This window comes from Physcomitrium patens, chromosome 10 (genome assembly GCF_059467195.1).
Source record: "Physcomitrium patens ecotype Gransden chromosome 10, ASM5946719v1, whole genome shotgun sequence".
NCBI lineage: Eukaryota > Viridiplantae > Streptophyta > Bryopsida > Funariales > Funariaceae > Physcomitrium > Physcomitrium patens.
In genome coordinates, this window is record NC_143419.1 from 16760892 (window position 1) to 16788868 (window position 27977).

Consider the following 27977-nt stretch of genomic DNA (forward strand, 5'->3'; position numbering starts at 1 on the left):
GGACGATGAACGTGCTCTCTCTGCTCCCTTGTTCATCCACACGGGTTGGACTGATTCAGGCGGGGCTAGAAGGCCAACGTCGCCACAATTGGGAGTCAACTTATTCCAAAGATAGGACCCCAAAGGATCCATTTTGTTTCTTTCCTATCCTCTTAGAGTAATCAACAGAACTAATATTTGAAAGATAGAGCGAAAGGGAATAATAATGGTGGGAATTTATAATGATATTTGATTGTTTTGCATGCTCTTCGAATACCAAAAAGATGAGGTCGGAAGCTTGACCCCTCGGAAGCGTCACTTGATGAAAATACATTCATCCACGTTCGTCCATGTACACGGACATCGGGTGTTCTGTGCGTACCATGGTACCATGGCGAGGTTGGAAGGTGAAAACAGGAGGGGGGGGGGGAGGGTACCTCTGGCGCCACACAATACAGGGCAGTAAGTATAGGTCTGATTCTACCAGGCACTAAATTAGTTTTTGAATTACTCCCGTGGGTAAGTAAGTAAGGAACTTACTGGGTGCTGTGGTAAGTAGAGTTTTGGGGGGGGGGGTAGTAAAGTGAGAGCACCGTGCCTGAGGAATCTGGCCCGGTAGGTAAAGTTCAACTCGAACGAAGGTAAGTGGCGAGTAATTCTACCGCAACCCACCTGCACAGTGAGATACACCATTCCGTGCACAGTACGTAATGATGACAGGAGCTCGTTCCAAATCCCTTTTTTATTTATTTGTTTTATTACTGAAGAGAATGAATGATAAAGCAAGGAAGAAGAAGGGAAGGGACATTAAGCTAAGCAAGCATGGAAGTTGGGACACTCACTCCTCACACAGTTACTAGCGGACAGAGGGGGCAGCAGAATAGGGGGCCAGATGTCTAAGTGGGGATGAGATCCCGGGTGAGAGTTTCAAGATATCTCTGTTGCAGCTGCTATCACCCAAAGCCCAGTAATTCCAGCAGGGACGGAACAGATATTGCTTATTATAGAAAAGGGGAGGTTATAGCGGCAGACCCGCCATCTTGGAGGGGGCTCCAGCCAATGCCTGGGGAGGAAAGATATTTTAGGAGGCCTTTTGAGTGGTGTGCTTTTTCAAAGAGGAGAGGAGAGTAGAGAGAGGAGAGAGTGAGAAGCCTGGCTCTCGCCAACTAAACGAGGGGGATAATGGGAGAGCAACAGTGACCTAATTGGCGCTCACTCAATATGAGAGGAGGGTGAATGCATGACATGCATGGGCCCATGTGTGGGCATGCGTGGTGTATCCATGGGCCATGGGGGTGTGTAGGAGGGGAGGAGGGAGAGAGAGAAGGCGCGGGCGAGATAGTGGAAGAGGGGCTGCTGCATTGTGTGGAGTGGTGCTGTGCTGCTGTTGCTGCTGAGCCTCCGTCTCGCACAGCACGCAACCAAACAATGGGGATGGACCCTTGCGCTTGAAGAAGCGCTTTGGCGGCGGCGGTGGTGGCGTTGCTGCTGCTGTTATTCTGTCTGTCTGCTTATCTGTTTATCTTTTCTCTCCCGCTTCTTTCTTTCTTCCGCGCTTGTTGCCTTTGCAGGTGGTCTGATTCGACTTTTGTGCTTCTTTGCGAGGGGTGGTTGCTGGGATGGAGCTCTGAGTGAGTCCAGGGTTTCGCGGGAGTAGTGCAAGAAACTGTGAGGAGACAGGGGTTGAGGGTGTGGCTAGGGCCGAGTTATCTTCGATTTGAGAAAAATCGAACTGCTTGGGAGGATTGTTCATTCGGGGAGGCAGCAGCGGGTTAGGGGTTGAGAGGGCAGAGTAGGGCTCGTGAGTGATGAGAGCAATTTCTTCTTAGAAGTGTGCTGCTGTTTGCTAGAGATGTCGTAGTTGCGCTCTTCGAGACGATGTGAAAACTGCGATGCTCTGTTCTCGTGTCGCGGCCTTTGGAATGCGTTGCAGCTCGGCGTCGTCGTTGCGGGACGTGCGTGGATTGCTTCCGTGTGTGCGTGGTTGTGTCTTGAGCTTCGGGGTTGAGCGGAATCAAGGCGATTTGGAGTGTCATGGTTGGTTCTATTGGTCTGTGTGCTTCGCCTCTTCATTTCGGCTTCGCCTTTGAGTACCGGACTCGTTTTGTGGTTGTCAGCCGCCACCTCTGGGGTTTGGAGCAGTACTTCCTCAAAGCTTTAGGGTACGGGATGAGGGTAGTTGATGATCCTCTTGGTGCGCCTCCCGCCTTGCTCCTCTCGTAGTCTGTCTTTGATGCGGCTGCCTCTTTTCTGTGATTTCTCACCCGCTTCGTTCCCTTCCGCGGCTCGTCCCTCAGAATTGCGGCGATACTGGTCCTGATACCTCTGTTGACGAGCTGCAGTTTCACAGCGCTGGTTTGCTCATTCATTCATCTCGCTTCGGGTGTAAACGGACATACCTGTGTTATCGTATTCTTGTTGTGCTGGCTGCCAGTCGTGGTTCAATCTCCTTTCGCTGTTTCGAAGCTGAAGTGGTAAGCGGGAGCAGGAGCAGAGAAGATAGCAGGCGGCTTGGTCCTGCGTAGTCCTCATGGAGCGCGGCCGTGAGGGTCGGCGTGGAGCCATCCATGCCCACGCTCCCAGACGACCGCGCACAGGTTTCAAAGATGCTGCAGGTCTGGTCTAGTAGGATCTTCCCCTGCCCCCATTCTCTCTCTCCCCTCTCTCTCACGCACACATGCGTGCGCGCACAAATCCAGATTTTGTTCTGCAGTCTTCTTCCTCTTTCTCTGCTTTTGTGAATGTGCGAGTGTCCTCTCTTGTTAGATGCAATATTGGTGGCTTTTTCTTGTAGATCCCAAATTCTTCCTTGGCCATAGCTGCTTGGATAATCAGGTCCGTCTTGAAGTCTCTTCTCCGTTTGGGTTAGAAGAAGCACAAGAGGTGTCCGAGCACTACTGGGGCTTGTGAAAGCGATAGAGCTATCTGTTTAGTCCCAATTTATATTCCAGGTGGAGAGATGACCCTTAGCAGTGCGCGGGGATTATCAGCTCTTTGGCATTTTTATGCCTTGGTTTGGGGGAAACTTGTCTAATTCGGCGGGATTCTTTTGTTTGGAAGAAGTCGTGTGTAGTAGCTTCCCGCGAATGATCACCGAGAGCATACTTAGAAGGAACCAAGGGGTTCTAATGAAAAGTGAAGAGTGAGAGGTGTAATGTTCAGTCTTGGGCGTTGAATGGCTGTTTGCAGCAACGTGAGCAGCTTGAATTTTCTGTTTTCCTCGCGACAACTGTGGTCGAGAGCGAATCAGAGTAGGAATTGAGAGTCGGGTATTGCATTTGTGGCGCGGAGCCAACCTTGACGGACAATGACGCTGTTTCGGACAGAAGCTCGCAGAATGTTGGCCTAGTGTATAGAATGCAGGTATTGTCCAAGGGACAGGTTTAGTGTTAGGGTGGAAATGAGAGTAACCAGACGCCGTGTTAAGCGTTTCTTTCGAGAGAGTGGTAGTCAGCCTTGGTGTGAATAGCGAGTGTGTATTGTCTTAGAATCTGGGATCAGAGAGATCGTGATGCAGCACTCCGTGGGATGGGCCGTCGCTGAGTATACTGTCCTGGCTACTTTGGAAACTCTGAAGACAGAACCATTGCGAAGAATCTGCTGTCGTCTGTGTCTCCTTTCTCTCTAGCTGCATTTCCTGCCCTCTGATTGTCTTGTAATTTGTGGCCAAGCTCTCGAACTGGCCACACCATTGAGGCGTTGGAGCCGCATTGGTTGACTGGCGATTTTGAGTTTGACGGCCACGTAAGCGATGCTGTAATGGATGGGATAATCCTTAGGCTTGGGCGCGTTTGTCTTTTGTGTCCCTTTTAATTCTTTTTCTCCACTGGCACCTCCGCTCCGATTTCCTTGTGGTTTGCGACTACGATGGTTGCAGTCTATGTTTACATCTCGGTTGTATAGCTCTTCAGTACTGCTCCGATCTCTTAGTTCTGCTCTTAGCCGAATGCCTTCTGAAATATAGTACCAGATGGAAAGTTTCGATCTAGATTGCTTAGAAGTGCCGTGATGCCAATCCAGCAACGATGAGGTTTAACTAGTCGTTTCGGGACAATTTTGAGGTCCTACATAGTGGTTCTCATTCGAATCCAGGGATCTGGTTAGTCAAGGGTGCAGGATACTGTGTTGCATAGTGTTTACTGTTGAAATTTTAGAGATTGGTGAGAGTGGGCAGTGCAGAGATGGTGAAGCGAGTGCTGATAGATTTGGATTTTTCTCATTTTGGATCTGCGCAGTTGGCGATGATGGCGATGATGTGATGGATGATGGGCACAATCCTCGGTCACGAGAAAGAGTGAAGAAAGATAGTAGTGGGGTGGCTTTGAGTCATGCAGTGGCCACTAGCATTGTAGGACCTAGTAGTAGAAACAAAAGGAAGCGACATGAGTCTCAAGAGAAACAGATACAGGTTCGTAGCAGTCCGGCCGACGAGGTGGAGGAGACGACGGAAGATACAGAAATGAGAGTGTCAGAAGACGATGACGACCATCCGCCTCCTATAATTCCCCGGCGGTCAGGAAAACCGCGGCCTCAGTCGAAGGTAAGAGCTGAACATCAAAGTCTACTGTTGAACGTTTGGAATGAGAAGCTCCGTGGTGAGAAGTTGCGTCAGTATATCTGGCAGAGTAAGGTCCGTGTTTGTGTGCGAGGCATTGGGAGTGGAGATTGTGGGAAAAGAGTGGAGCGGGTTGGGTAGTTGTGGGCTGATTGTGTGTCGGATGTGTTGCGTGGCAGTTTGCCGAGGATGGAAATTCGGTGGATCTTCCGACCGTGCCAAGGAAAGCACGCACAGGTGAGTCGTGTACTGGTGTGGAGGTTGAGAGCCGAATAAGCTGAGGGGATTGACTTGATTTGGACATTAGTGAGGTGCAATAAATGGGATGAATGTACGGAACAAGGGGATGCGGCGAGAGAAAGAGAGCGAGAGAGACAGACAGACAGACACACACACAGAGAGAGAGGAGCATTTCTGATGTGGTAGGGTGGTGGTACCGCAGCGATGGGCAAGCGCTTGCACGAGGCATTAACGCCACTAGTGGAGGAGTCACCTGGTCATCAAGCAGGTGTGGCGTCACACCTGCAAGCCCCGTCGAGCACACCGTTGTCGTCATTGAAGCCGGGGAAACGGACGGTATGATTGACGGTTAAGGGTTGAGGGTGTTATGTGGTATATTAGCGGATACTCAGAAAGGAATGGAATGGTTCGATGGAAGAATTGATGTGTGACATTGGTGGGTGTTGCAGAAGCCGGGTGGATCCAAACAGCGGAATCACAAGTTGCCCAAGGTAACAAAAAGTGATCTTGAGTGAGTGCTTGTAATTTGTGAAGTGAGAAAGGTGAGAGCAATTTGGAGTGCGATTGCAATGTGCAGTATTTGAAGGTGGGGCTTTGTAGTTTTATCTTTCAGTTTTCTGAGGGGTCTCTGGCCACTAGAGCAATGATGATGGTTTGGTTGCTCAACATGCTTGGCTTTTGGGTAACTGAAGATATCGCACAGGTAGTTTACTGAAAGCGAGCCGGTGTAGAGTGATCACAGCCAGAGAGTTCTCGGGTTGCAAAGTCCTGTTAAGATCCTCATCATCGCTGACTATATGCGGAGAGTTGATGGGCATATTTTCATGGTTGGTGTCCACCGATGCCGTGGATGCTTGGGTGCAAACGTAGCTGTAGCTGCGCAATTCAATGACCAAGAACTTTTAATGCTGTGATTAGGGCAGATTTACATCTTGGTCTGTAGGCACTAGTTACATCCTTACCTGAAACGTGTGTTCCTTGTCGATATTTTCAGGTTTCAGCACCATCTCTGGTGTCCGAGCAAGAGGTGGAAGTCGCCGAAGCTCTGTTCGACCTGGCAAGAATGTTCACACAACCTCCTCCACCAGTTGCGGAACCCAAGGCCGAACCGAAAGTGGTTGTAGATGTGACGAAATCTGATAATAAACAGGAGGCAAAAGTATCGGTAGCTTCTGGATGCAGTGTGGCAGCGCAAGTCACGAACGGAGGTGTGGTTGTTCAGTCCGCTTTGACCGCTGCTCCTACATCTGGTGCAAATGTTGGTGGGATCGTGATGAGTTCTTCGTCAGGTGCAGCTTCAGCAGCTTCACCCATCCCTTCTCCCCCTTCAGCCGCGGCTCCAGTTACAGAGGGTACGACACACTTGGGTTTCTTTTGCGGATGTCGGCCATAACCACTTAGACGCAGTATATGTATACACATACAATTACGCGCAGATTTCCATTTTGGCGAGTGGGGATGGTTTTAAAAAGTGTTTGTGGTGATCAGGGTGATCATTACCTGGGACTCGGCTCTAAATTTAATCCTGCTGAGTGCTAAACGTGACGGCCCATCCGAGAATGTATGAGATACTACGTGCTTACGCTAGTGATGTCGTTTTTGTGCAGTTCTTGCGAAAAGAAAGCGTCCTCGTGTGAGAACTCGGACAGAAGAAAGTGGCGCCACTCAGTCAAGGGCAGGCTCAAATGCTATTAGTGTTCTGTCAAATTCTGTCGAAGCCGGTGCTGCTCAAGTGAAGGATGTGGATCAAATTATGAGCCGGGCACCAACTGTAGAGAGAAGTGCCTTGAAAGTGGAGAGTAGTGCTACAGTGACACCGGCCGTGTGCGCAAGCGCTACTAACGTGGGAATTACGGGGATCAGCACACGCAATATGGCAGTCGCGTCTTGCGGCACGACTGCCACCGTCTCCACGGAGGCGGCAGCCCAAGGTGGTGCAGTGGGTGGTTCAGTTCCTCGAGCGGACAAGAATGGTGTGGAGAAGAAGGTTGTGCAATTGGAGAAGACAGCGGCTCCTAGTTGTGGTGAAGTGGATGTGGTAGACCCGAATCCTCTGGAGAAGAGAGGAGGAGTAGGTTCTCCAGTTCGGAAGAAGAAGGATGTGAAGACCGAGTCTGAAGTCTCTGGAGCATGCGTGGAAACAGTGGCGGCTTCGACGCCGATCAAGAACGTCGCTGTGGAGGCAGTGTCGGTGAAGATGGAGTCTAACAAGAGGTACATATTGAGAGTCCTGAACTGGATTGCGATACAACAACCTATTTGTTGATTTTTAAAGTGTGCTGAGCTGACCCTGTCTGGTGTTGTATTTCAGGTGTTCTCCGCCGGCAGTAGTTAATACCGATGCTGATTGCGTACAGAAGCGAGAAATTGACCTGATGGTAAGCTGGTTTTAATTGTTTGATGTTCGATGAGTCATGCTCCAGATTGTTAAAGCGGTCGGGGTGGGTGTAGTTTCTGAGGGGAAGGCGTTATATGGAGTTTCAGGTGGCTCCAAGCAAACTGGAAGGTGCGTTGGGTAGGGAGAAGGACGGCGAAATCGGGGATGGAGATTTAGGTGTTCGGGATACGGTAGAGTCACCTGCGGTACGTCGGAATGCAGGAATCTGATGACCTTTGAGTTGAAGCATGGTTGTTGGGTTGTAGATGTTGGAAGTTGGTTTACGTTGATTTTCACTATTGATGAGACGTGGTAGTTTGGTGTTTTGGCAGGTTGATATGGTGGTTGTAGCGAGTGTGGGGGATGGGCAACGAGAGAGTGAAGAGGTACATCGTGTTGAGATGGAGAAGACAACTTCCAACTCAAAGGAGGAGAGAGAAAAGGAAATGATACAGGATTTGGAACGCGAACGTTGTGAAAGGGAGCGGCACCGGGAAGTCGGCAGTCAGAGAGAGTTGGCCGAGGAGATGGCGAAAGAGCGAGATAAGGAGAAGGAAAGGGAGAGGGCGGAAGCAAGCAAGATGATTGTGCAAAGGTCGAGCAAGAGCACGAAGGGTGAAAACGGAAGGGTTCAGAAGGCTGAACGAGCAGGTGTGTGGTGCTTGTTGGTGACTCTCATGTTCCTGGGTTATGTTAGTGTTGAGAGTGTTATGGCATTGTTAGATTTTAGTCACAGCGACCGTCGTTTTGACGATGGCTGTAAATACAAAAATGGGAATAAGTGGATAGCTTAGAATGATGTACTTCATGGGTTTGCTAGTCCTTGTTTTTTGAGTTGAGATCCTCGATAATATTTTGAGTGGTATTCATTTTGGATGTGATTGGGCATTGGATCGTCTGCCGCAGCCTTTCCGGGGTCTGCACCACCCGATGCCTCAATTTCAGCAGTTGTGAGCGGGAACATGGCGCCTCTGCCGAAGTCCATGGGAATGCTGCACTGGCCCTCAGGAATGCCTGGGTAAGTTTGATTTGTGCGAGTTGAACTTAAGTAGCATGCAATGTGATCGCGTTGATTTTAGACAAGTTGTTTGTGGAGTGTTCGGTGTTACGTTCTGAAGAGTTTGCTCATGGTACAGGTACTTTCCCACTGCAGCGGCGCCAGCTGCCGATGACGGCACTCCTACCGTGCAGGTATGACATGGAGGAGCAGCAGAGATCTATGATATCCATTACCTCTGTTGAATTCCTGGTGTCTAGCGGTTTCTAAGATGTCTTGCGAGTTGATCAGAAACCGCTTTTGAATCCCCCAGGGGCGTGTGGATCTACATTGAAATTACTTTGTGTGGCTTTTGATCTGATGTGCATTGATTGACTGAGTTTTCTTGTGTGTAGTTGCCGTACATCATGCCTCAGCGGGCATCATGGAAGCGATGTGCTCTACACGTATACATTGCACACTTCATTGACATGCAGCAGCAATTGAATCGGCACCAAACTTTCATCGCAGCTTCTAACCAGGGGTACCCAAAGTCGTACAACTTGAACGTGCCTTTTGCTCCTTCGGATGGTGTATTTGGTGGCGCAGCAGGTAATATCATGGCGGGCGCTGTTGGTGGAGCCCTCGTGAGTGGCTCCACTGGAGCCAGTGCGAATCTAGAGGCGACGGAGCGTGGACTGAATGCTGCGGCAATTGCTGCAGCCGCAGCCGCGAGCATGCAGGGAGTTAAGGAACGAGCATACAACATGGACTTCCTGAGTCGTAAATCTCCGGAGCAGCAGCAACACAGTGGGCAACAAGCACGTGCAGTGTCTTTGCAGGTTCGGATGACTGGATATTCGGGGCGTCGTTTATGAATGTGTCTATATGAAGAAGTTTGTGGCACGCATGTTTCGACATGCTAGAGTGGATCTAATATGCGTGAGAGATGAGCTGCCATTTTGTTCTGGTAATTTATAACATGGTATTCTGGGCGTAAGAAGATTTGAACCTTACAGTGAACTGCTGACCTGGGCATGCAGACTGGTTCGACGTTTGCATTTCCTGTGACACAGAGCGCAAGCCCGTCTGGCGCGAGTGGTGAGGGAGCTCCAGCAACAGCAGGACTAGCGGGAGCTGCGAATTTGAACGGAGCTGCCGGAGGAGTGTTAGGTGGGGCGAGCTTAGTGCCTGGGAGCAGGTCTCCTGTGATACTTGGGCCTGGTTCGGTCGGGGGGTTGGCATCTGCGGGTAGCAACGGTGGTTTGCCGTCGGCAGCTGTGCAAGCTCAGTACATGCAGGCTATAATGCAACAGCCTCAGGGATTTCCGTTTGGACAGTTTCCGCCTCATTTTGGGCATGGGACATTTAATGGGTCCGCATCACACATGGGTGCTCAACAGGTAGGACGAGTTGCTGGTTGGGTTAGCACGGTTGGTGGTTTTTGGGATGAGGTTGGAATACAGTCGATAGGGCGGGGATTCGGGATGTCTTTGATGATGGACCTGGTGATGTTTGCAGGCAGCTGCGCAGTTTTTCGCGGCGGGTGCTCCGTTCTTCACCCATCACATGATTTTGCACTCTCAGCAGCAAGCAGGACAACCGATTGGAAGTGGAAGTGGCGCTGGCGCCTCAAATCTCATTGGCAAGCAGCAGCAGCAGCAGGGTCAAGGGGGTCGAGGCTTTCCAAGTGCAGGATCTGGTGCGCACGGTCCTCCAATTCAGTCCCCATCGCATTCGCAGCTGCAAGGTGGAATGCACGGGGCTTCAAGGGTTGGAGAGAGGGAAGGTTTGACGGTTGGCGAGAGTGGATTGTCAGGTGAAAGCCGGTTATCGATGCCCCGTGGGTCGGCGTTGTACGGACAGACAGTTCCAAGCGTGTCAGTAGCATCGGCAAGTCCGAATTTGGGAACGGAAGTAGGAGGGATGGCTGGGCACGGTGCAATGGACTATAACCTAATGGTGGGGTTGGGGAAAGCGTCAAAGTCTCGTGAGAAGCAGGTACAGCAGGGAGGTGCAATACTAGGTCAGCAGGGGAGTGGTTCTCAGGGTGGTAGCCCTGCGCTGCAGCAGCACGGGCTTCAGCATCATGGTGGAGCAGTGGGGCAGGGAGGTGGAGTAGTAGGTGGAAACGGAATGGAAGGTGGCATGAGTGGGGGTTTTGGAATGAGTATGGCGGCGGCAATGAACAGAGGGGCGTCAGTGGGTCCGGGACCTCTGGGTTTGGCTTCGGTGGCTGCAGTGATGGCACCACAAGGGCACGCGATGATACAGAACGTGGGGGAGAGTGGGAGTGGACATCAGCAAATGAGTGGAAGCATGCTGCAGCAACAGCAGCAGCAGCATCTTTTGCAAATGCAACATGTGCAGCAGTCACAGCAACTGCAGGTGTGACTCGAGAGATTGTTGATGTTTGGTACTTGTTTGTATTGAAAACAGTTGTATACTTAACTTTTTTCACTTTTATTGTGTACCTCATTTTAGTCTATTGCCTTGGTTTGCGATTGAGAAGGTGCTTCTTCACGAGATGTTTCTGTTAGTTAGTTGGTAGTTGGGCATCGCAGCAGTGTGTGGTCATTATAGTAGTATTGCTTAGGTTGACATGGATTTTGTTGAACTCAGCAGCAGCAGTCCGTTCAAGTGGCACAAGCGCAGCAGCAGCAGCGTGGTGCGCAGAATGGGAGAGGTGCATCTGGAATGGGTGAGGATAGCTTTGGTGGGAGTGATGGAAGCTTCTCGAGCAGTGGGGGTCGATGTCGAGAACGGGAGGTCGCCGATGATAGGAAGTTGCACGGCAAGAGGGCCTCTGGAGCAGGGCCTACTATGTCCCGAGATTCAGAAGGCGGTGGTGGGACGCAGTCGTCTGCAATTGGAAGCGGAGGTTTGGCTTCCTCTCGCAATCAAGGTGGGACGACCTTGAACCTTATGGCTCCCACAAATGCTGGCATGGCTTCCAGACCGAGCCAGCAGTCAGGTCCGTCGGGTGTGGCAGCTACCATGCAACATCAAGCCGCTATGGGAGCGTCGAAGAATAGTGGTGCAAGGTCTAAGGGTACTGCAGGGTCAAATCCGGCAGTCTCAGCTGCCTTGCACTCGCCAACGCAGGTCTCTTTTACAGACCGTCTTGCTGTGATAGGAGAGTCTGTTGGAGAGAAAGCGGTTCCTTCGCAAGCTTCGAATCTAGGGGGTCAAAGCATACCGACAAGCCAAGGTGGGAGACCAGCTCAGGCTGGGCAGCATTCACAGATGAAAACAGGCCAGAGTTCAAGACCTACAGCTCTGTCAGGTGCGACACCGGCTCCAACAGCTTCAGGGGCGAACTTTCAAGCAGTGTTGGCTGCTGCAATGGCGAAGAATACGCAGGGTCAGCCGGCACAGCGGGCGTTGCCAGTTGCTACGGCTGGAAATGCGAATACAAATGTGAATGCAGGGTCGAGTCCGAGGATGAGAACAGCGATGATGGGTTCTCCAGCGTCATCGGGGGCGATTTCGCCAGGCTCGATTGGTCCACCGTCAAAGAGTTCAGGGTTGAACCTAGCGAAGAGCAGCCCCTCTCAGAAGTCAGGGTTCCCTGTATCTCAGAAGGTGGGTGCTGGTGTTGGGAAGCGAGATTCGTCCCCCTCGTCGGTTGGTCCTGTTCCATCAATATTGGGTCCAAGTCATTTTGCCCAGAACGTGTCTAATAAAGGCTCCCAGCAACCACAAGTACAGATTCAAGTGCAGGGGCAAGGTCAAGGTCAAGGTCCGCAACAGCTTGTTGGAAGCCAATCCCAAGGCGCGGCTCAAACACAGGGACCTCCGCCACAGATGCAGCAGCAGCAGCAGCAGATGATGCGGCAACAGCAGCACCAGATGCTCCAGCAACAAATGTTTCAGCATCAGCAACATGTGCGTTTTTTGCAAAATATTGTTGATTGCTTGCTTAGTCGAGTTGTCTGGGTTGTGATGCATTTGACTGTGCATTTGGGAGAATATACTTGTCCTGTTTTTTTGGATGTTGACAATCGAAGTTACATCTGCATCTGAATACTGCGACCTTTCTTTGTGCTGCATTCAGTCTACTAAAGTTAGGTAGTGGTTTAGTTTGGTTCTGCATCCAAGTAGTATGCGTCAGACTTAGCGTGCTATTTTGTGCGAGTGGCGTATCTGAACTAGAAGTTGGTGTGCTTGCAGCATCAGCAACAACACTTGCAACAGCCACAACCGGTGTCTCATGTACAGGGTTCCCAAGGTGTACCCCAGCATTTGCAAGTCTCCCAACAGCAGCCCAGTTCAGGTTCTCAGGTGCAGCAGGTCTCTTCCCAACAACAGATACTGCAGCTCCAACATGCATCGCTGCACTCACAGCAGCAGTTCGCTGTTCCCGCTGGGAACGGTAACTTGGCATTGAGCTCCGGGCTTACATTGGGCGCAGGGAGCAACATCAGTGCAGGTGGCGGGGGTCGGAGCAGCATGAATTCAGATAAAGGTGGAGGTCCTTCGAATGGGAGGTTAGTTCAGGCTGCGAAGCAAGCAGGAGGTGGGGGTATTTCTACGATGAATTCAGGGGTTCAGCGTGGTAGTGGCGGTCCTGGTGGAGCTCCGGGATTTCTGGAGCAGTACGGAAGTAGCGTTGTGGTGTCGTTAGGTCAACAGCAATTGGGCAGCCCTCGCAATAGCACACCTTCTGGTTATACACATGGTAACCCGAACTCCGGTGCAGTTGGAAGAGCAGGTGATGGCAAGAATCTGACTGGTGAGTAGATGTGCAAATTTGAGGGCCAATCGGAATAACGCATGCTCAGTGAGGTGAATTGAAGTGGTGGATTTGGTGTATTGTGGTTAGAGAGGGGATGTGGTGGTTTGAGGAGGTGTTTTAGTGGCTAACGGGAGTGCTTGGGATTGAAACATGGCAGATGGGGGACACGAACATGTGAATGGCATGCGGCTATCGCAAGGTGTAGTTCAAGCAAGGGCTGCGTCTACGATAGCACCCTCTACTGGGACGCAAGGTTCGTCTCAGCGACCCCAGAGTAGTGGGGGAGGTGCGAGTAAATCGGGGGCTGGTCAGTTGAACAGCTGTGAGGATGTTGGACAGTCCCGGACGAATGTGATGACTTTGAGCTTGAACAGCGCCCCTCAGAGTGGCGGCGTTACATTGAATGGGCAGAGAAATAACAGCAACTCGAATGTACAGAATGGAGTAGACGGTAGGCCCGCATTTAATAGTGGGCCGTTGCAGCAAAGTCCTGGTTGCCAGATCCAAGTTCTCGCTACTTCATCGCTATCCACAACGGGTGGTGCTGTGAGTGCTAGTGCTCCGGTACCAGTGCTGGGTACTCAGCTTCCCGGTGCTGCAGTAAGTATGTGAATGGTGTAAGATTTTCCTGCAGAGGTGGCAGTGCAAAGTGCTGCAGCGGGAGTCCGTGGTGCAGGTAGTTTACTGATGAGGTAGTACATGAGAATATTACAAAGTTTTTACGACCATTTGGTGCTGGGCTGTTGGACAGCGCTTGGGAGCACCCTGTAGACATGGAGAGCTTGGCTATTGGGATTGCAGTGACGACGTCGATGGGGCTATGGTCGGCACTGCATTCATGGAATTGTGCTGGCCCTTGGTGTGGATGAAGTGGCTGCATAAATTGACTTAGTTATGGTGAGGTATCTGATACTATGATCGTAGGTGCTTTGTTTTAATCGAATATTGATAGTTTGGGTTGCGTTTTCTGGTATTTGTGGAATGTCTGTTGAGTGTGGTGGGTTGGGGTCTGGATTATGTAGGTATTGGATGAGTAGAAACCGGTGCTGTTTCAGGAGTTCGACCAGTTTATTTCTTTCTGTGCTGGGTATTGTTGCGGCAGAGGATGCTGAGGCTATTTGTGTTCTCAGGTCATTAATACGTTTGGGCAAGGTGGCGAACGTTGTTGCAAGGCGTTGGAGTGATCCAGAGAGAAGAGAACCACCAAATGGAGTTGTGCAGATTGAGACGGTAGTGAAGTTTCACGTACATAGTAGGATAGTTGTGACCATTTTGTAGAAGAGGGAAGACATTTGACAATGTGAAAGGATGTACAATGAAAGTGTGTTACATCATTGTCCTGCAATAGGCTGTAATTGCTTGTTGTAGGCATATTTACTGAAATGTAGCGGACAAGATCGGCAACCCTGGACAGTTCATCGGGGTATCATTTCTGAACAGTGGATCTTCTCGTTGCGCGTGCTTCTCTACATTCCCATTGTATGCAAGTGCTTTTCTGACTTAGCAATTGTATTGATTGCATATTCTGACAGTCTTTTGTAGCTGGTTTCCATGGCCATGTTTGATTTTTGCTTGTTGTATTGTTCTTTCATCTCCTCGTCGCTTTACAAGTCATTCTCTGTAAATGGTAAACGTTGTGCACAAAAAACTGTATTTGTTGTGGATGCGGAAACGCTGGAAATGAGAACTGGGAAATGGGACCTGATTCTACTGAAAGTAGTGGTATGCCTGATCATCATTTTAAACAAGCACAATGGGATAGGAAAAGTGGTGTGAAGATGGGGTTCATTCAGAGTTGAGAGTAGTGTTGGAAATAGTGAAATTGTAAGAAATAGCTAAATTTTGAAAGGGGGAGTTTTGAGGTTGAGCCATTTCGGTATCAGATTGATTGATTGTGTCTAGTGTTTCTTCGGTGGTACAAAAGCAAGCTATATTTATGATGTAATACAATTTGTGTGTTAAACAAATCGTTTTACACGTCTTATAATTTTGTGGTGTCTAAAATTGAAGTGAATAGAAGTAATGTAGGAATATGTTAAATAAATAATATTTTTACTCAAAAATATCATAAAAGTTTTTCTAATTTAAAAAGCTACTTTTGAAATATTTTTCTAATTAAATAATTATTTTATAAGTCGTGATTTTTTAGTAGCTTCTTGTTGTTTGTGTAAAAATTCTTAATGCAGCAAAGATTAAATATTCACTGCAAAATTAGTTGCAACAAAAATATCATAGTTCAAATGTAAATAAATAAAAAAAATCATATTTCTTATATATTAACTTTATTTTACAACTATAATCCACATTAACATTGATTTGTAAAAAAAATAAAGATGGTTAAAGTTTCTTCAACAAAAATACCATCTATAATAGATGTCTTTATTATTTAAGTAAATGGAAGTAAGAAGAAATAAGTAAAAACATGATATATACATAATATCATCATTCACAAACTTCAAGGAAGTTTGTTAGATCCATATTAGATCTTTAGATTCTTATAGATATGCCACATAACTATTGAAAATTGTTCTACAAGTTTTCTACTTCTAGGAAGTTGTGTTAGAAGCAACCTACAACTTAATGCTTAGGTTACAAGCCTCATGGTCTTTAAAAAGCTTTTATAAGTTTTTCTTCGTAATTAGTATATATAGAGGCAAGATTGAAGCCACTTTCAATCTTATCAATGCTTACCTTGTATTCCAATCTTGGTTTAAGATTCTTAAATTTCTTTCACATTTGGCAATAAAAATTCTATTTCTTCTTTGCTTACTTTCTTCTTTTTTGTGGCATACTTATATATTGTCTTTTCAAGCCTTTGTATAGATTCATGTTCTTGATAGTTTCATAAGACTACTATCTTTGTTATAGTTTTTATTTATTTTAAGAAGCAAATAAATTATCCTTTTTCTTGTGAGATATTGTTGTGTTTTAAAGATTACAAATTATTCACTTTTAAATTAAATTATATTTTTTAACATGTATATATAATAAAAAAATAGACTATCCATCTTTGTAGAAATTATCGTTTGATTTTGGAGGTTGTGAATTATCCTCTTTTAATTTGACTTTTATTGTAGTTGGTATTATTTATTTTAAATCTAAATAATCTTAAATAGCAAAAAAAAAAAAACTATAGACACTATACTTTGAGGAAGTGATAATAGATTTGCAATCATTGCAAGGGTTCAAGATCTTTTTAATATTCTTAAAGTAGAAATTTCATGCAATAGCAATCTCAACTATGGAAATAGTTATAATACACTTATAGAAAAACTCAACAATAAGTACAAATAGACTAACTTTGCAAGGAAATTCTAGAAATTTTATTAATATTAGTAAAAAAGTATCAAAAATCAATATATGAAAGATGTTTGATGGAAAAAGATCAGTATTTTAAGAATTTCTTCAATAAGTCCAATATTTTTTACAATCACATCTTTTTTGATATCTTGATGGTACTACTCAAATAAGATTTTATATAAATGCTTTTATTTAGAAGTATTCTTTGTTGATTTATTCTTTTGATGGAAAAAGATTTGTAACTTTTATATGATTTGAAGTGATTTTAATAAGTATTCTTCATCAACTAGATGAAGCTAAAATCTTTAATAAGATAGATCTATAAAAAGACTACAATCTAATACATATAAGAACTTTACCAAGAGAGACTAATACTTATATTGTACCAAAGCTTTGATTGCTTGTAATAGATGAGCAATTTTGGCAAGAACTCAAAGATTATATAAGATTTATTTATAATAGATATATTTATGTTTTAGTCTATTTTAAGTAATAAAAAATTATAAAACCATATATTACAAGATTAAATGAAAAAATATATGAATAAAAGACTAAATTTTAAATTAGACTTGGAAACTCTTCCAAAGCCTTATATCCATAATTTTTCCTTCCATCTCTTTAAAACACAACAAATGAAGTGGAATAATCTACTCACTTCTAAAATAAAACAAAAATAATGAAATAGAACTCTTGCCGAATTGTTAAGGACATGAATCATGAAGAATCAAAAGATCAATATATTCTTTTGTCATTAAAAAAGAATAAATAATCATTAAAATATGGTATAGTGTTAAAATAAAATGGTTGTTGCCTAAGACAAGAAAACTAGAGATTCTTGAAACAAAATTAAGAACAAGAAAATCATTGATAAGAGTGAAGAAGGCTTCACTCTTGCCTCCATATATACTATCTAATTAGGAGCTATGTGGCAATGTTCTGTAAGACCATCAAGACATGTCTAACTTATAAGACAAATTTCCTACATGTACATTACATGGCCAATTTGTTGGCCAAGTTTTCAACCTACCAATCAAATATAAACACGTATAAAGTCAAATCCATATCTATTAAGCTTCTAAAAATTTATTCCATAAGATATTATCAAATTTATATACATTTACATTCTATCTAATACTTCTTATGTAGATAATTATGTATATCCATGATACCAAATGACATTCTTCTCTCTAAGATTCATCTTAAAAATGTGAGAATTATACCAAAGTCCAAAAAATGAGCCAAAATTTTAAAATATTATTTTTTGCTTATATATATATATATATATATATATATACATATTTTTTGATCATATGACAAAGTTTCTTAAGTCCTCATACTTAAAGCCTTAGAAAAACCTTATTTTGATAATTTCTTCTATCACACGATTAAAAATAGCCTCTAAGACATAAGCATAATATTTGGTATTAATAAAGCTTTTACAAAAACAATTCCTATAGAACAAAAAATAAACAAAGCTACCTTTTAGCACCTTATCTCTTTATTAGGATCAAAATTATTTTTAATACTTTTATTCAATATTTAGTCAAACAACTCCATCTATAAGGTATTTATATTTCTTGAAGTAATAATTAACAAGTCATTAGCCAATATGTCAATGATTCTACAATTATTGACCGTAAAGACAAAGACATCATTTTTTACTCAGTGAATGCTATTTAGAAGTTTGTATTGGAATTAACTCTCAAAATTAATTGGTCTAAATCTGGTGCTATTTGGAAAACTATAAAATTTGACACATCATAGACAAATTAATTTAGATGAGCATAAGCATTTAATAGAGATATTAATAAATTCCTTGGAACTCTCTTTGGTATTTATTTTAAACACGTAAGATAATGATCAATTTTTTATTAATAAAATGATACAAAAAATAGACTATTGATATATACCAAAATCAATATGATAAGTAGATCCATTATTGTAAATAACATCTTCCTTTTTTATCATATTATTTTTAGCCATATGGATTGACTTTGTGAAGGCTATTAAAAAAAATCAAATTTATGGTTAAAAATATTTTGTGGAAACATACTACTTCTTTATTTTAGTCCAAAGTGGGATGATTTGTTTGTTGAGAAGTTTGTAAAAAAGAAGGTTTTGGCATCATCAACCTAAAAGAAGCCACAAAAGCTTTCTTGTACAAACTAATGTTAGTAGCACTTCAATCAAGTCAAGCAAATATTTAAAATTTTCTTAGATTTAAAATAATGAATTCTAACTCTATTGCTTATGAAACTTGAGTATTAAATCTGATTTTCTTACTTACTCCAAATTATAAACAAGGTACTAGGTCAAAAATGTAGAACAAAATTAAAAAAATTTGAATATATGTAAGTAAGTTCTTTCAATTAAATATTCCTATTTTCTTTATATTTTTTGATATTTTTTGATTTTTTTAATGGTAGAACCTTCTATTTCTTTAAATTAATACTTGCTTATAATTCCATCAAGTTGCAATTTTTTACTTAAATGGTTTTTTATTGTGTCAAAAATCTCTTTAAAGGACTAACAATTCTTCTTATTATAGAAGCAGTAATATCTACTTATCATATTAATCTATTTTATAGCTTTATTTGGATTTTTTTTGTATTTATTTTTTAATAACTGAAAAAAACATACTTCAATGTGATGATGTCCTTCCAAAATATAATGATTGGATTGGATTATATAAATTGGACTTAGATCATCTTCTTAATTTAACATATCAACTTTTTTTGAAACATGTTGGTGTAAAAGAAAATAAATATATATTTTTACCTTATCCCATGAAAATAAATCTATCTAATCTTTTAATCTAGAACCTTCAACTTTGATAAAAAAAAATTCTTGAAAAAAGCCTAAAAGTCAATGATAATTAAATAGAAGCTTTCTTAAATCGTATTAGAAGTTGTTCCAAGAATAAAACCAATAAAAAGATAAGTCTTTAATATTGATTTTTTCTATGATTCATTCAATGAATTGATTTATGATCTTCAATCATATTTTTGGATATCTAAAGAAAGAATTTATGATATACTTTTTCAAATTAGGCAAATATTTACTTCAAAATAATAGCTCTGCTATTAATTTAGTGGCATACAAATAAAATATTCTCTTTTTTTAAGATTTTTTGTTTCATTGAAAAGATACTAAATCCAATCCATGTTTTTATAAAAATGCTATGTTTATTTAGCTTATATGATATAAAGATATAATGATTAGTAATAAAAAAAAAATCAATCTTAATATTTCTATTTATTATGTTATATTATTATATTCTATATATTCTTGCTTGAGAATGCATTGCGCACTTAGCTATAGAAGATAAGTAAAAATGCAACAACAAAATCCTACTAAGTCTAATAGAGTCTTAAATAAACCTTAAATAATATTTAACAAACTTAATCAAACTTTAACCAATCCAAAAGAAATTTAAAAGAAATTATAAAAGAAACATAAAGAAGTCATAATTAATCTAAAAAATAAAATAAAATAAAGAAATTCTAAAGAAATAAAAAAATAGAATCTTAAAAAAATAACAATAACCTTAAAAAAATATTAGAAATAGAATTTTTTAAACAAATAACAAAGAATTCTAAATAAATATTAAAAATATAAACTCTAAATAAATCCCAAGAAAACCTTGAACAAGTCGTAAATCTTAGACTAATCCTAATTAAATGCTAGACTAAATCCTAATGAAATCTTAAATTCTATCCAAATCCTATACCAAATCCTAATCAAATCCTAAACCGAATCCTAAATTAAATCCTAATCAAATCATAATTAAATTCTAAATCCTAAATCAATCCTAATTTAATCCTAATAAAATTCTAAATCTTAAACAAATTATAACAGATTGAAATCTCAATAACTAATGATTTAATTATTTATTTTGGCTAAAACTTTTAATACTTTTTAATAAGTAAGTTGGCAATAAGTACAAAAAAATTTGAAGAAGATTGAACATACCAAATTGAAGATAATCTCTAAAATTTTCTTAGGTGTTGGTTGACATCCTTCTCTAACCTTAATGTTGATATTATAGAGCCAAAATCTCTTAATTTCACAATTCAATAGGTCTTAAATTATGCATAATTTTTGGAAGTCAAATTAACTATTTGTGTGCAAAATTATATTTCAATTCAATTTGTAGATTGATAGATATCTTATAAATCTTCACTAATCTTTTAAATTCCAATTCTTGGGGTCTCAATATGTTTGAGCTTCAATAAACTTTAAGCAAATCATTAGAACAAGCTCAAATTTGCAAAATAGATTACACACAATAATTATCACTTAATTACAAAATTCCACTTGTAGATTATTCATAAATTTTATAGAATTGTCTAAAGTATAAACTCTTTGAATTTCTCGAAATCCAAAGTCACTAAAAAAAAACCCTAACTTTGCAAAGCCTTTACAAAGTTGTTACACACTCAAAGTACTTGAAACCAATGCTCTAGAACCTTTCTTTTGTCTACTCTCAAATCCTCCTCTTTAATCAACCAAAGAACCCCAAAATTGCTATAGGTGCATGGTTTTGTGCCTTGGGGTCTGATTTTGACCTTGGTTCACAATTGGTTCTCTCGGAGTATCAATTCTTCATATTTTAAGGTAATTTTTGCTAAAACCTATTCTTATTCCTCTCATAAAAATACCTATATTAATTATTTATTTCATTTATGTTCCTACAAAGTAAATAGAAGTCTTTTCTATAAAAAGGCAACATTAACTATAAAGTTCTTACTACCTTCCTATCATTTATTCTTGTTTTCTACTATATCTTTCTACTATGCTCTTCTATAATATCATCCATATTTTTTATGTTTTTTTAACATACAATTGTATTACTCCAAACACCTAAATCCATTTTCTATCAATTTTAGGATTTCCATTAAGTTTGTTATATTTGTAATTGGACCATTTTTCTTATATAAAAATTAACATCCATTTTTTGAAATTAAGGTCTTTAGAAATCTTTTACTTAGTAACAACTTATTTTTACAAAAACTATTTTATTTAGATTCAAACATTTTTGTAAGATCTAGTCTTTGTTAAAGAGACTTTATCTATAGATTATAAGATTATAGAAAAAACAAGTCTAGCTTTGAAAATAAAGTATATAGTAAAAGAAGCATAATTTGAAGAGATTTAATTGAATATGAACAAATATTTTGGAATTTTGTCAAAAACAAATTAACAAAACACATGTAACTTAAGTCTCTTCTTTTTAAGAGATAAAATAACTTCTAAATGGCTAAATACATACTTTGTTTTAGAAATGACAAAGTATTTAAAAAAACTCTAAAACACATCTATGTGGTGTGATCATACACAAAAGTATAAATGAGCTTGCTTTAATATTTGCTCCATATTCTTAGTACTCTTAGCTTTGCCTTTAGATATGCAAAGTTAATCAATTTGTTGTACTTTTACTACTTTATTTATGCTTTAGATATACTTTATTTTTGTATTATATATATTACTTAAACATCTTAGACTTTACTTTAGATTGGTTAAACTAAGAATTTTATAAAATATTTTAGAAATTATTTAGAATTTATAAGTTTAAGATTTTTTTATTAATATTATAGAATAGAATTTATTTAAAATAATTAGAATCTATTTTTTGTTACAAGTAGAACTTACTTAGAGATTATTAAGATATAGATTAATTAAACCTTGAATTAAAATTAATTAAATAAAATGTATATTAGAAGAATAGATCAAAACTTTAAAATTAATATACATGTTAGATTCTAATTGCATGCAATTATAAAACTAAAAAGCATTGTAGAGGCTTATGTTGAATCCTTGCTAAAATATAATAAGAATCAAGTCATTATAGTATATGTTAATTAAGATGTCATTTAACAATTACATGTAATATTTGGCATAAGATTAATTCATAAATAGGTAAGGACTTATAATATTGGCTCATTTAGAAATTATCAATAAGTATGAGTTATTCATAAATTTATAAATATCTCATTATTTATAGAATTCAAAAAGATTTTTTATATTTTGTAATAAGTTTTAATAAATTTCAAATACTTTTGAAATTAAAAGAAAATTTGATGAAACAAGTATATTATATTAGTACAAAAAGAAAAACTTAAATTCCAATACAACTAAATTACTAAATTTAGATTTTTAATTTCAAAGGAAAAAAAACATCAAAAAATTTAAAAATTAGTTGCAAGAACCAACAACAATAGATTTGGAAAAAAGTTAAAACCCTTGTTGATAATATCAAAACCCAAGAATTAAACACAAAAATAATTGTCTATAAGCTTTGAACCAAGATTATCATGTTGATTATTAATAGAAAACTTTATATAATGATAATAATTAAATAAATAAAACTATTCTTACTAACAAAGCACTGAGGGAAAGTTTTTAAGAAGAGAACGATAGAAACTACTAAAGCTGATTGAAAGGTTTGGATATATTAGAATGTTTGTTCAGCAAGTCTGGTTCTGAATAGATTATATTTTTTTATCCTTTTTCATATGCATATGTATCCACACATGCCAAAATTATTGCATTTGTGATTACAACTTGATAGTTTTTTAATTGATTTGTTTTAAGTTTTTATTATCATTACAATACATAGTGTAGATCACATTTACTCCAACAAATTTGTTATAATTTAAAATTCAGACTTGGCAATCTTAATTAAAATATGTAATCAATTTTTTTAAAATTATGTTATTTTAAAAATCAAAACATACACATGTAAGAAATACATCAAGTAGAAAAAATACATTTTATTATCTGAAAAATTATTGTAAAAGTGATATTAATAACAGTAATATTCATTAATAATCACCTTTTAAAAAGTATAATACCATTTAAGATCATGCCAATTATATCATTCTAAATATAGATTAAATCATAATATGCTAATAAAAAATTGTTTATGTACTTTTTTTTATTATTTAACAAAATATAATTAACCGTTTTTTTCATTTTCAGTTATATTGAATAACTACTTTGTGTAACTCATTATATTCATAGCAAAATATTTCATTACACTCTTAAATACATATATATATATATATATATATAAATAAATACATATGCAGGAAAGTCATAATGAATTTCCACATGAAGTAATCATTACCAGCTCACTTTAAAGCACATCCAATGATTAATTTTTCTTTGAAGCCTCAAAAGGTTAAATAGTAATTAAAAAAATCGATCTTTTCAAAAGTCTAAAGAGTTTTCAGAAATTAAAAAAATTGGTGGTGTCATTATGACTAACAATTTGTCTTAACATATAGCCATCCAATATTATGCAGCAAACAACTTGTGCATCATTGTTGAGCTGTTCTAACAATCACTTCAAAAGAAACAGAGACGAAAAAGAAAAAGGAATGGGTGTCTTCTTCCACAAAGCACAGCCTGAAAGAAAGCTTAAACCCTAAACCCCAGAACCCTAGAATCGGCACTATCGCTGTTGTCTCAGGCCTTGGTTTGGCTTGCGGAGCAGATTTTACGACGCCATCGACAGGTCGATTGAGCCGAATGCGTTGTTCTGATGCTGTACAGTGCGACGAATTCTTCTCTGCTCATTTTTCCCGCACATGAAGTTTGTGGGTTCGAAGTGACTGGAACAGGTGGATTCTTATTGTAGGGGAAACAGTTGTAGAATATGGATGGGATTGGGTGTGGTCTTTATGGGCGATGTGAATGTGGCTGCGTTTGTTTTCGAGGCCGTCGCATATGTTCTCACTTCTAGCTTTTGAGGTGCCTCGCACATTTGCAAGCTTCAGTCGCGATTCTTAATTTCTCCCATCAGGAACAGAAACCTTGGCTCTTCCAGAACTGTTGTAACAAATGGGCAAGAAAGCGAAGAAGAAAGCTGTTGCACCGCCGTCAACGGCAGCAGAGAATGGACACGTAGCAGGCAATGGAAGCAGTGCTGCTGTGTATAAGGACGTAGCTCCGGATTCAACTACGCCCAACTTCGAATTGCGAGGCATGCAGAGTAGGTCTAAACTCTTCGGGATCATTGTTCTAGGTTGTGTATTCGTCTTTACGTGTTTCGTGTAACATTCAATCGATTTCGGTGTGTTAATTTCACTGGTTGTGTTTTTCTTTTCAGAATGGATTTCAAATTACAAGTCAAAGAGACCTGGAGTTGAAGTTCTGCAACGTCAAATTGATCAATGGATGGCGGATTATGATGCTCGGGAGCTGCAAGTAGTGTTTTTGACCGCTCTACTTGTCTGTCGAATTGTAGCTGTCGATTGCATATGTAGTGGTAGATGTCCCAGGGAAATGACTACTTGCTTGGTGATAGATTTTTGTTCTAGGAAATTGCGCGTCCAGAGAACTCATTCGTGGTTTTAGGGTTTGGTTTGGATTGTGACAGCTCGCCCTTCATTTAGCTTGTACTTATCCCTACTTCTATAATTTGATCTTTCCTAAGCATTTCACAAATATTTGGGATACCGTGTCCACTAACTAGGTGCTATTTAGTTCTTCGGTACGTTTCAGACTGGAGCACTTAATTTCTCAAAATGTATGTTTTGCAGGCTAAGAAGGACAGAGAAGCCGCTGATGCCGAGGATGGATGGACAGTGGTTGTAGCTAAAACTGGTAGGAAAAAGACCACGGATGATTCTGGTATTGCTGTAGGAGCTGTATCAGCAGAAGCTGCAGAAGATCGTGGCAATAAGAAACGTAAAAAGAAAGAAAACTCCGCTCTCGACTTTTACAGGTTCCAAAGACACGAAGCTCGAAGAAACGGTGAGTGTAACTTGTTTTCTCCTGTTTTCGATCAGTCAAGTTTAAGGTATGTAGGAGTCACAGCAAAGATATGGAATCTACATGTTAATGGCCAAATTTGGTCACAATCAAGTTGATTTGAGATTATCGGGGTGCTGTGGGTGCACTTCTGTGTACTTCACCCGCATCTTTTGATGATATTTGATCATTATGTAATGGTGTCGTTTCATGCAGAGCTTCTGGAGCTGCAACAAAGATTTGAGGAGGATAAGAAAAGAGTTGCACGGCTGAAGGCTGCACGGAAGTTTAGACCATTTTGAATGACATGTGTCGTTGTAGTGGCATTATGTTTTTACTACTAACTAGCTTTGTTGGATCCTTATCGCATCCACAATTGTAGTGGTATGATGTTTACTCCTAGTATCAAAGGTACTCAATATTAGCTTGTACGCACGTGACAAATTTGACGAGATGTGTTTTTCACATTCAGACTGTCCCTGCAAACTATTTTCCGCGTATGATTCCCTGCAGTACGATGGGTATTTCAATGTTGTATTCCGAAAAACTAGGATGTAGTGTACAATAGGCGGAACTCTAATCCACTTGTTATTTACCAGTGAAAGCACCTAGAAATTGGTTGTTTCATGTATATCTCCTCCACAATTGCTCAATCGTAAATCAAAAGCAAGTTAACAATCAATTTTACTCTATGATCTAAAATTAACACTGGACTGTTTTACACTAATTTTTGTGCTTCATTTTTGAAATTTCGATCCAAATTATTCCCCTCTGCCATTAACATATCCATAAATAAACTTTATTTAATTTAATGTCACATATAATGCTTTTAACTATTTCTTGGCAAGGAACGCATGAAGACATGCAGGTTGTTTACCTACTCTTAAAAGATGTGTTTCATAAACTATACAAAGGAATGCATGAAGGTATGCAGGCTGTTTACTTAGTCTGAAAAAATGTGATTTAAAAACTATACAAAGGTTCACCTGAATGGAGGTAGTTGCAGTTACTACTAATTTATTTACACTTTTGTGTATGATCAAGCCACTCTGTAGTATTTCAAAGTTTCACTTAAATATCTTATCCAATGTAGAACCTACTAGGTGTTTTGCCATCCATGATTTATTCCATCTATTTAAAAGGGTAGTTTTATGTTTAATATGTTTTTTAAATTTTTTTTTAACGAATTTTCAACTAATTTGTCCATATTCTATTTGTCCCTTTCACATTACATTTCTAGTATGTAGTTTACTCTATGCTTCTTTTTTGAGCATGTATATATATATAATTTTTCAAAATCCATATGGTCTATAAACAAAGTCTTCTTAATAAAGATAAGATCTTATAAAAGTATATAAATCAAGGTGGTATATTTTTGGAAAATATGGCTTGCTTAGAAGTAAAGGCTTTTTAAATCTAGATCCTCAAAGGCAATTTGTAAAATAAAATCTATGATTAAAAACTTCTATGGAAAGAATATCTCTTCTTTAACATGCTCCAAAGCAATTCGATCGACTTGTTGTAAGGATTGTACTAAGACGATCTAAGTGTAATTGACTTTGAAGAAGACACCAAAATTTCCTTGTCTAAATGGATTGTAGGGACCTTTCAATCAAGTCATACTAATATTAGAAAATTTCAAAATTTAGAATAATGAATGCAAAATTAAGTGCTTGTAGACATTGATTATGAGACTTTACATAGACATTCATTTATTTTCATAAGCAGAATATCTTATTAAAATTTTAATACACAATTAGCAAAGTTTGGACACAAATGTGCAAGTATTTATGGCTCAATCCTCCAACTTTCATTTGTAAAGTATAAACTCAATTTTTATGGTAGAATCCCAAATTTCTATTAATTGAATACTACCTAAACTTACAACAAGGTGCAATTCTAAATCCAAATTATTTCAAATGAGTCAAAAACTTCTTTAAAGATACAACACTTCTTATTAATATAAAAGATATTTTCTTAAAATATCATATTTTACTTAACATTGGCTATATTTGGACCTTCTTAAACTTCTATTTTTTAAAATTTTAAAAACTCTACTTTAGTATAGTAATGCTTTATCAAAACTCCAAAAATAGATTAGATTATATATCTTAAAGAAAGATGAATTACTACTAGCAGTCTTCTAACTTTCAATTCAATAGAAAGGAGTTAAAAAAGAAAAATGTTTCTCCTTACAATAACTTGCTAAAATCAAACTGTCTTTAGATCAAGAAATCCAAATTTCAATTAATAATGCAAATCAAGTGGCTAGTTTTTTAAAAATTATTAGAATGACTAAAAAAATTTGAAAAAAAAAGCTAATAGGCATCAATTTTTTTTATGGTTTATTTAATAAATTGAACTTTGATCTTAAAGTATATTTTTTAATAACTAGGGAAGATTTCATGACATACTTTTTTAAGCATGACAAGAAGCTACTTCAAAGAAAAACCTCTCTTCTTAACTTACTAGCTTATAAGTGGAGTTTATTATGAAATCATGAATTATTTTATAAATAGAATGATTTTTGGTTTAATCTTCATTACCATATCTACCTCATAAGGCATAAAAGTGTGGCAATTAAACATAGAAAGGAAAACTTAATCCTCACAATAACATCCATTATGTCTTGTACTATCTCTAAGACTTAGAGACCATTCTTTATAGGTTTTGGAAATGTTGTTAAGTCCATGATATCTAAGACTAGGCTACATAATTTAAGACATATATATATATCTTAAAGATTTGCATGAATAAGTATAAACATCTTATAATTGAATTTGGAATTCAATGTATTATCTTTTGCTTAAGAATATTTTTTGTTTTTACAAAATGATTTATAGAATTATAAAAATATTTTCATTTGATAAAAGAAGTATCTTCTAAGTCTATGATGAATCCATATTTCTTTTAACATATTGAAAGACATAAGAATTATTTAGGTAGAAACAATACATTTTTTAATTAAAAAATTTAAGTTAAGATTTTTGAATTTGAAGTATAAATTGGATTGAAAGGTGATTAGATAACATAATATCTTCTTTTATGTAATATT

General features: G+C 39.2%; 2 protein-coding genes and 1 long non-coding RNA gene across 10 annotated transcripts; all 3 read left to right on the forward strand.

The window, feature by feature from the left end:
* Positions 1–1348: 1348 nt before the first annotated feature.
* On the forward strand, positions 1349–14302 carry LOC112287259 (uncharacterized). 6 transcript variants are annotated; one of them, XM_090253925.1, is made up of 19 exons: positions 1349–1480; positions 4215–4519; positions 4714–4771; positions 4977–5110; positions 5224–5265; positions 5769–6126; positions 6382–6988; positions 7086–7152; positions 7259–7357; positions 7484–7802; positions 8058–8169; positions 8288–8342; positions 8544–8969; positions 9171–9530; positions 9649–10515; positions 10750–12015; positions 12301–12862; positions 13023–13762; positions 13996–14302. In XM_090253925.1, the coding sequence occupies exons 2-18, from the start codon at positions 4238–4240 to the stop codon at positions 13475–13477; spliced, it is 6069 nt and encodes a 2022-aa protein (XP_090110051.1). In that variant the 5' UTR covers positions 1349–1480; positions 4215–4237; the 3' UTR covers positions 13478–13762; positions 13996–14302. The 6 variants fall into 6 exon arrangements, with proteins under 6 accessions (XP_090110051.1, XP_090110047.1, XP_090110046.1 ...); XM_090253921.1 differs by lacking the exon at positions 1349–1480 and adding an exon at positions 2452–2594 and having other exon boundaries at positions 13023–13767; XM_090253920.1 differs by lacking the exon at positions 1349–1480 and adding an exon at positions 2452–2594.
* LOC149988311 (uncharacterized) lies at positions 2014–2504 on the forward strand. Of its 2 annotated transcripts, none has more exons than XR_016505269.1 (2): positions 2014–2173; positions 2322–2461. It is a non-coding gene; the product is annotated as an uncharacterized LOC149988311 (long non-coding RNA). The 2 variants fall into 2 exon arrangements; XR_016505268.1 differs by having other exon boundaries at positions 2031–2173; positions 2277–2504.
* Positions 14303–23629: 9327 nt separating the features above from the next.
* Positions 23630–25408, forward strand: LOC112287398 (uncharacterized). 2 transcript variants are annotated; one of them, XM_024530336.3, is made up of 5 exons: positions 23630–23790; positions 23979–24161; positions 24279–24376; positions 24712–24925; positions 25139–25408. In XM_024530336.3, exons 2-5 carry the CDS (start codon positions 24011–24013, stop codon positions 25222–25224), a joined length of 549 nt encoding a protein of 182 aa, XP_024386104.1. In that variant the 5' UTR covers positions 23630–23790; positions 23979–24010; the 3' UTR covers positions 25225–25408. The 2 variants fall into 2 exon arrangements, with proteins under 2 accessions (XP_024386104.1, XP_073392643.1); XM_073536542.2 differs by having other exon boundaries at positions 23630–24161.
* The last annotated feature ends 2569 nt before the right edge of the window (positions 25409–27977 follow it).

What these genes read in the sequence shown, in the direction of transcription:
- LOC112287398 (XM_073536542.2), top strand. Translation starts at nt 24,011, where the DNA reads ATGGGCAAGAAAGCGAAGAAGAAAGCTGTTGCACCGCCGTCAACGGCA. An exon ending in CGAATTGCGAGGCATGCAGA is followed by an intron (nt 24,162 to 24,278) that starts GTAGGTCTAAAC and finishes TTTTCTTTTCAG; the next exon opens with AATGGATTTCAAATTACAAG. An exon ending in ATGATGCTCGGGAGCTGCAA is followed by an intron (nt 24,377 to 24,711) that starts GTAGTGTTTTTG and finishes TATGTTTTGCAG; the next exon opens with GCTAAGAAGGACAGAGAAGC.
- LOC112287259 (XM_090253921.1), top strand. Translation starts at nt 2,510, where the DNA reads ATGGAGCGCGGCCGTGAGGGTCGGCGTGGAGCCATCCATGCCCACGCT. An exon ending in GGAATCACAAGTTGCCCAAG is followed by an intron (nt 5,266 to 5,768) that starts GTAACAAAAAGT and finishes CGATATTTTCAG; the next exon opens with GTTTCAGCACCATCTCTGGT. An exon ending in TCAGAAGGCTGAACGAGCAG is followed by an intron (nt 7,803 to 8,057) that starts GTGTGTGGTGCT and finishes CGTCTGCCGCAG; the next exon opens with CCTTTCCGGGGTCTGCACCA.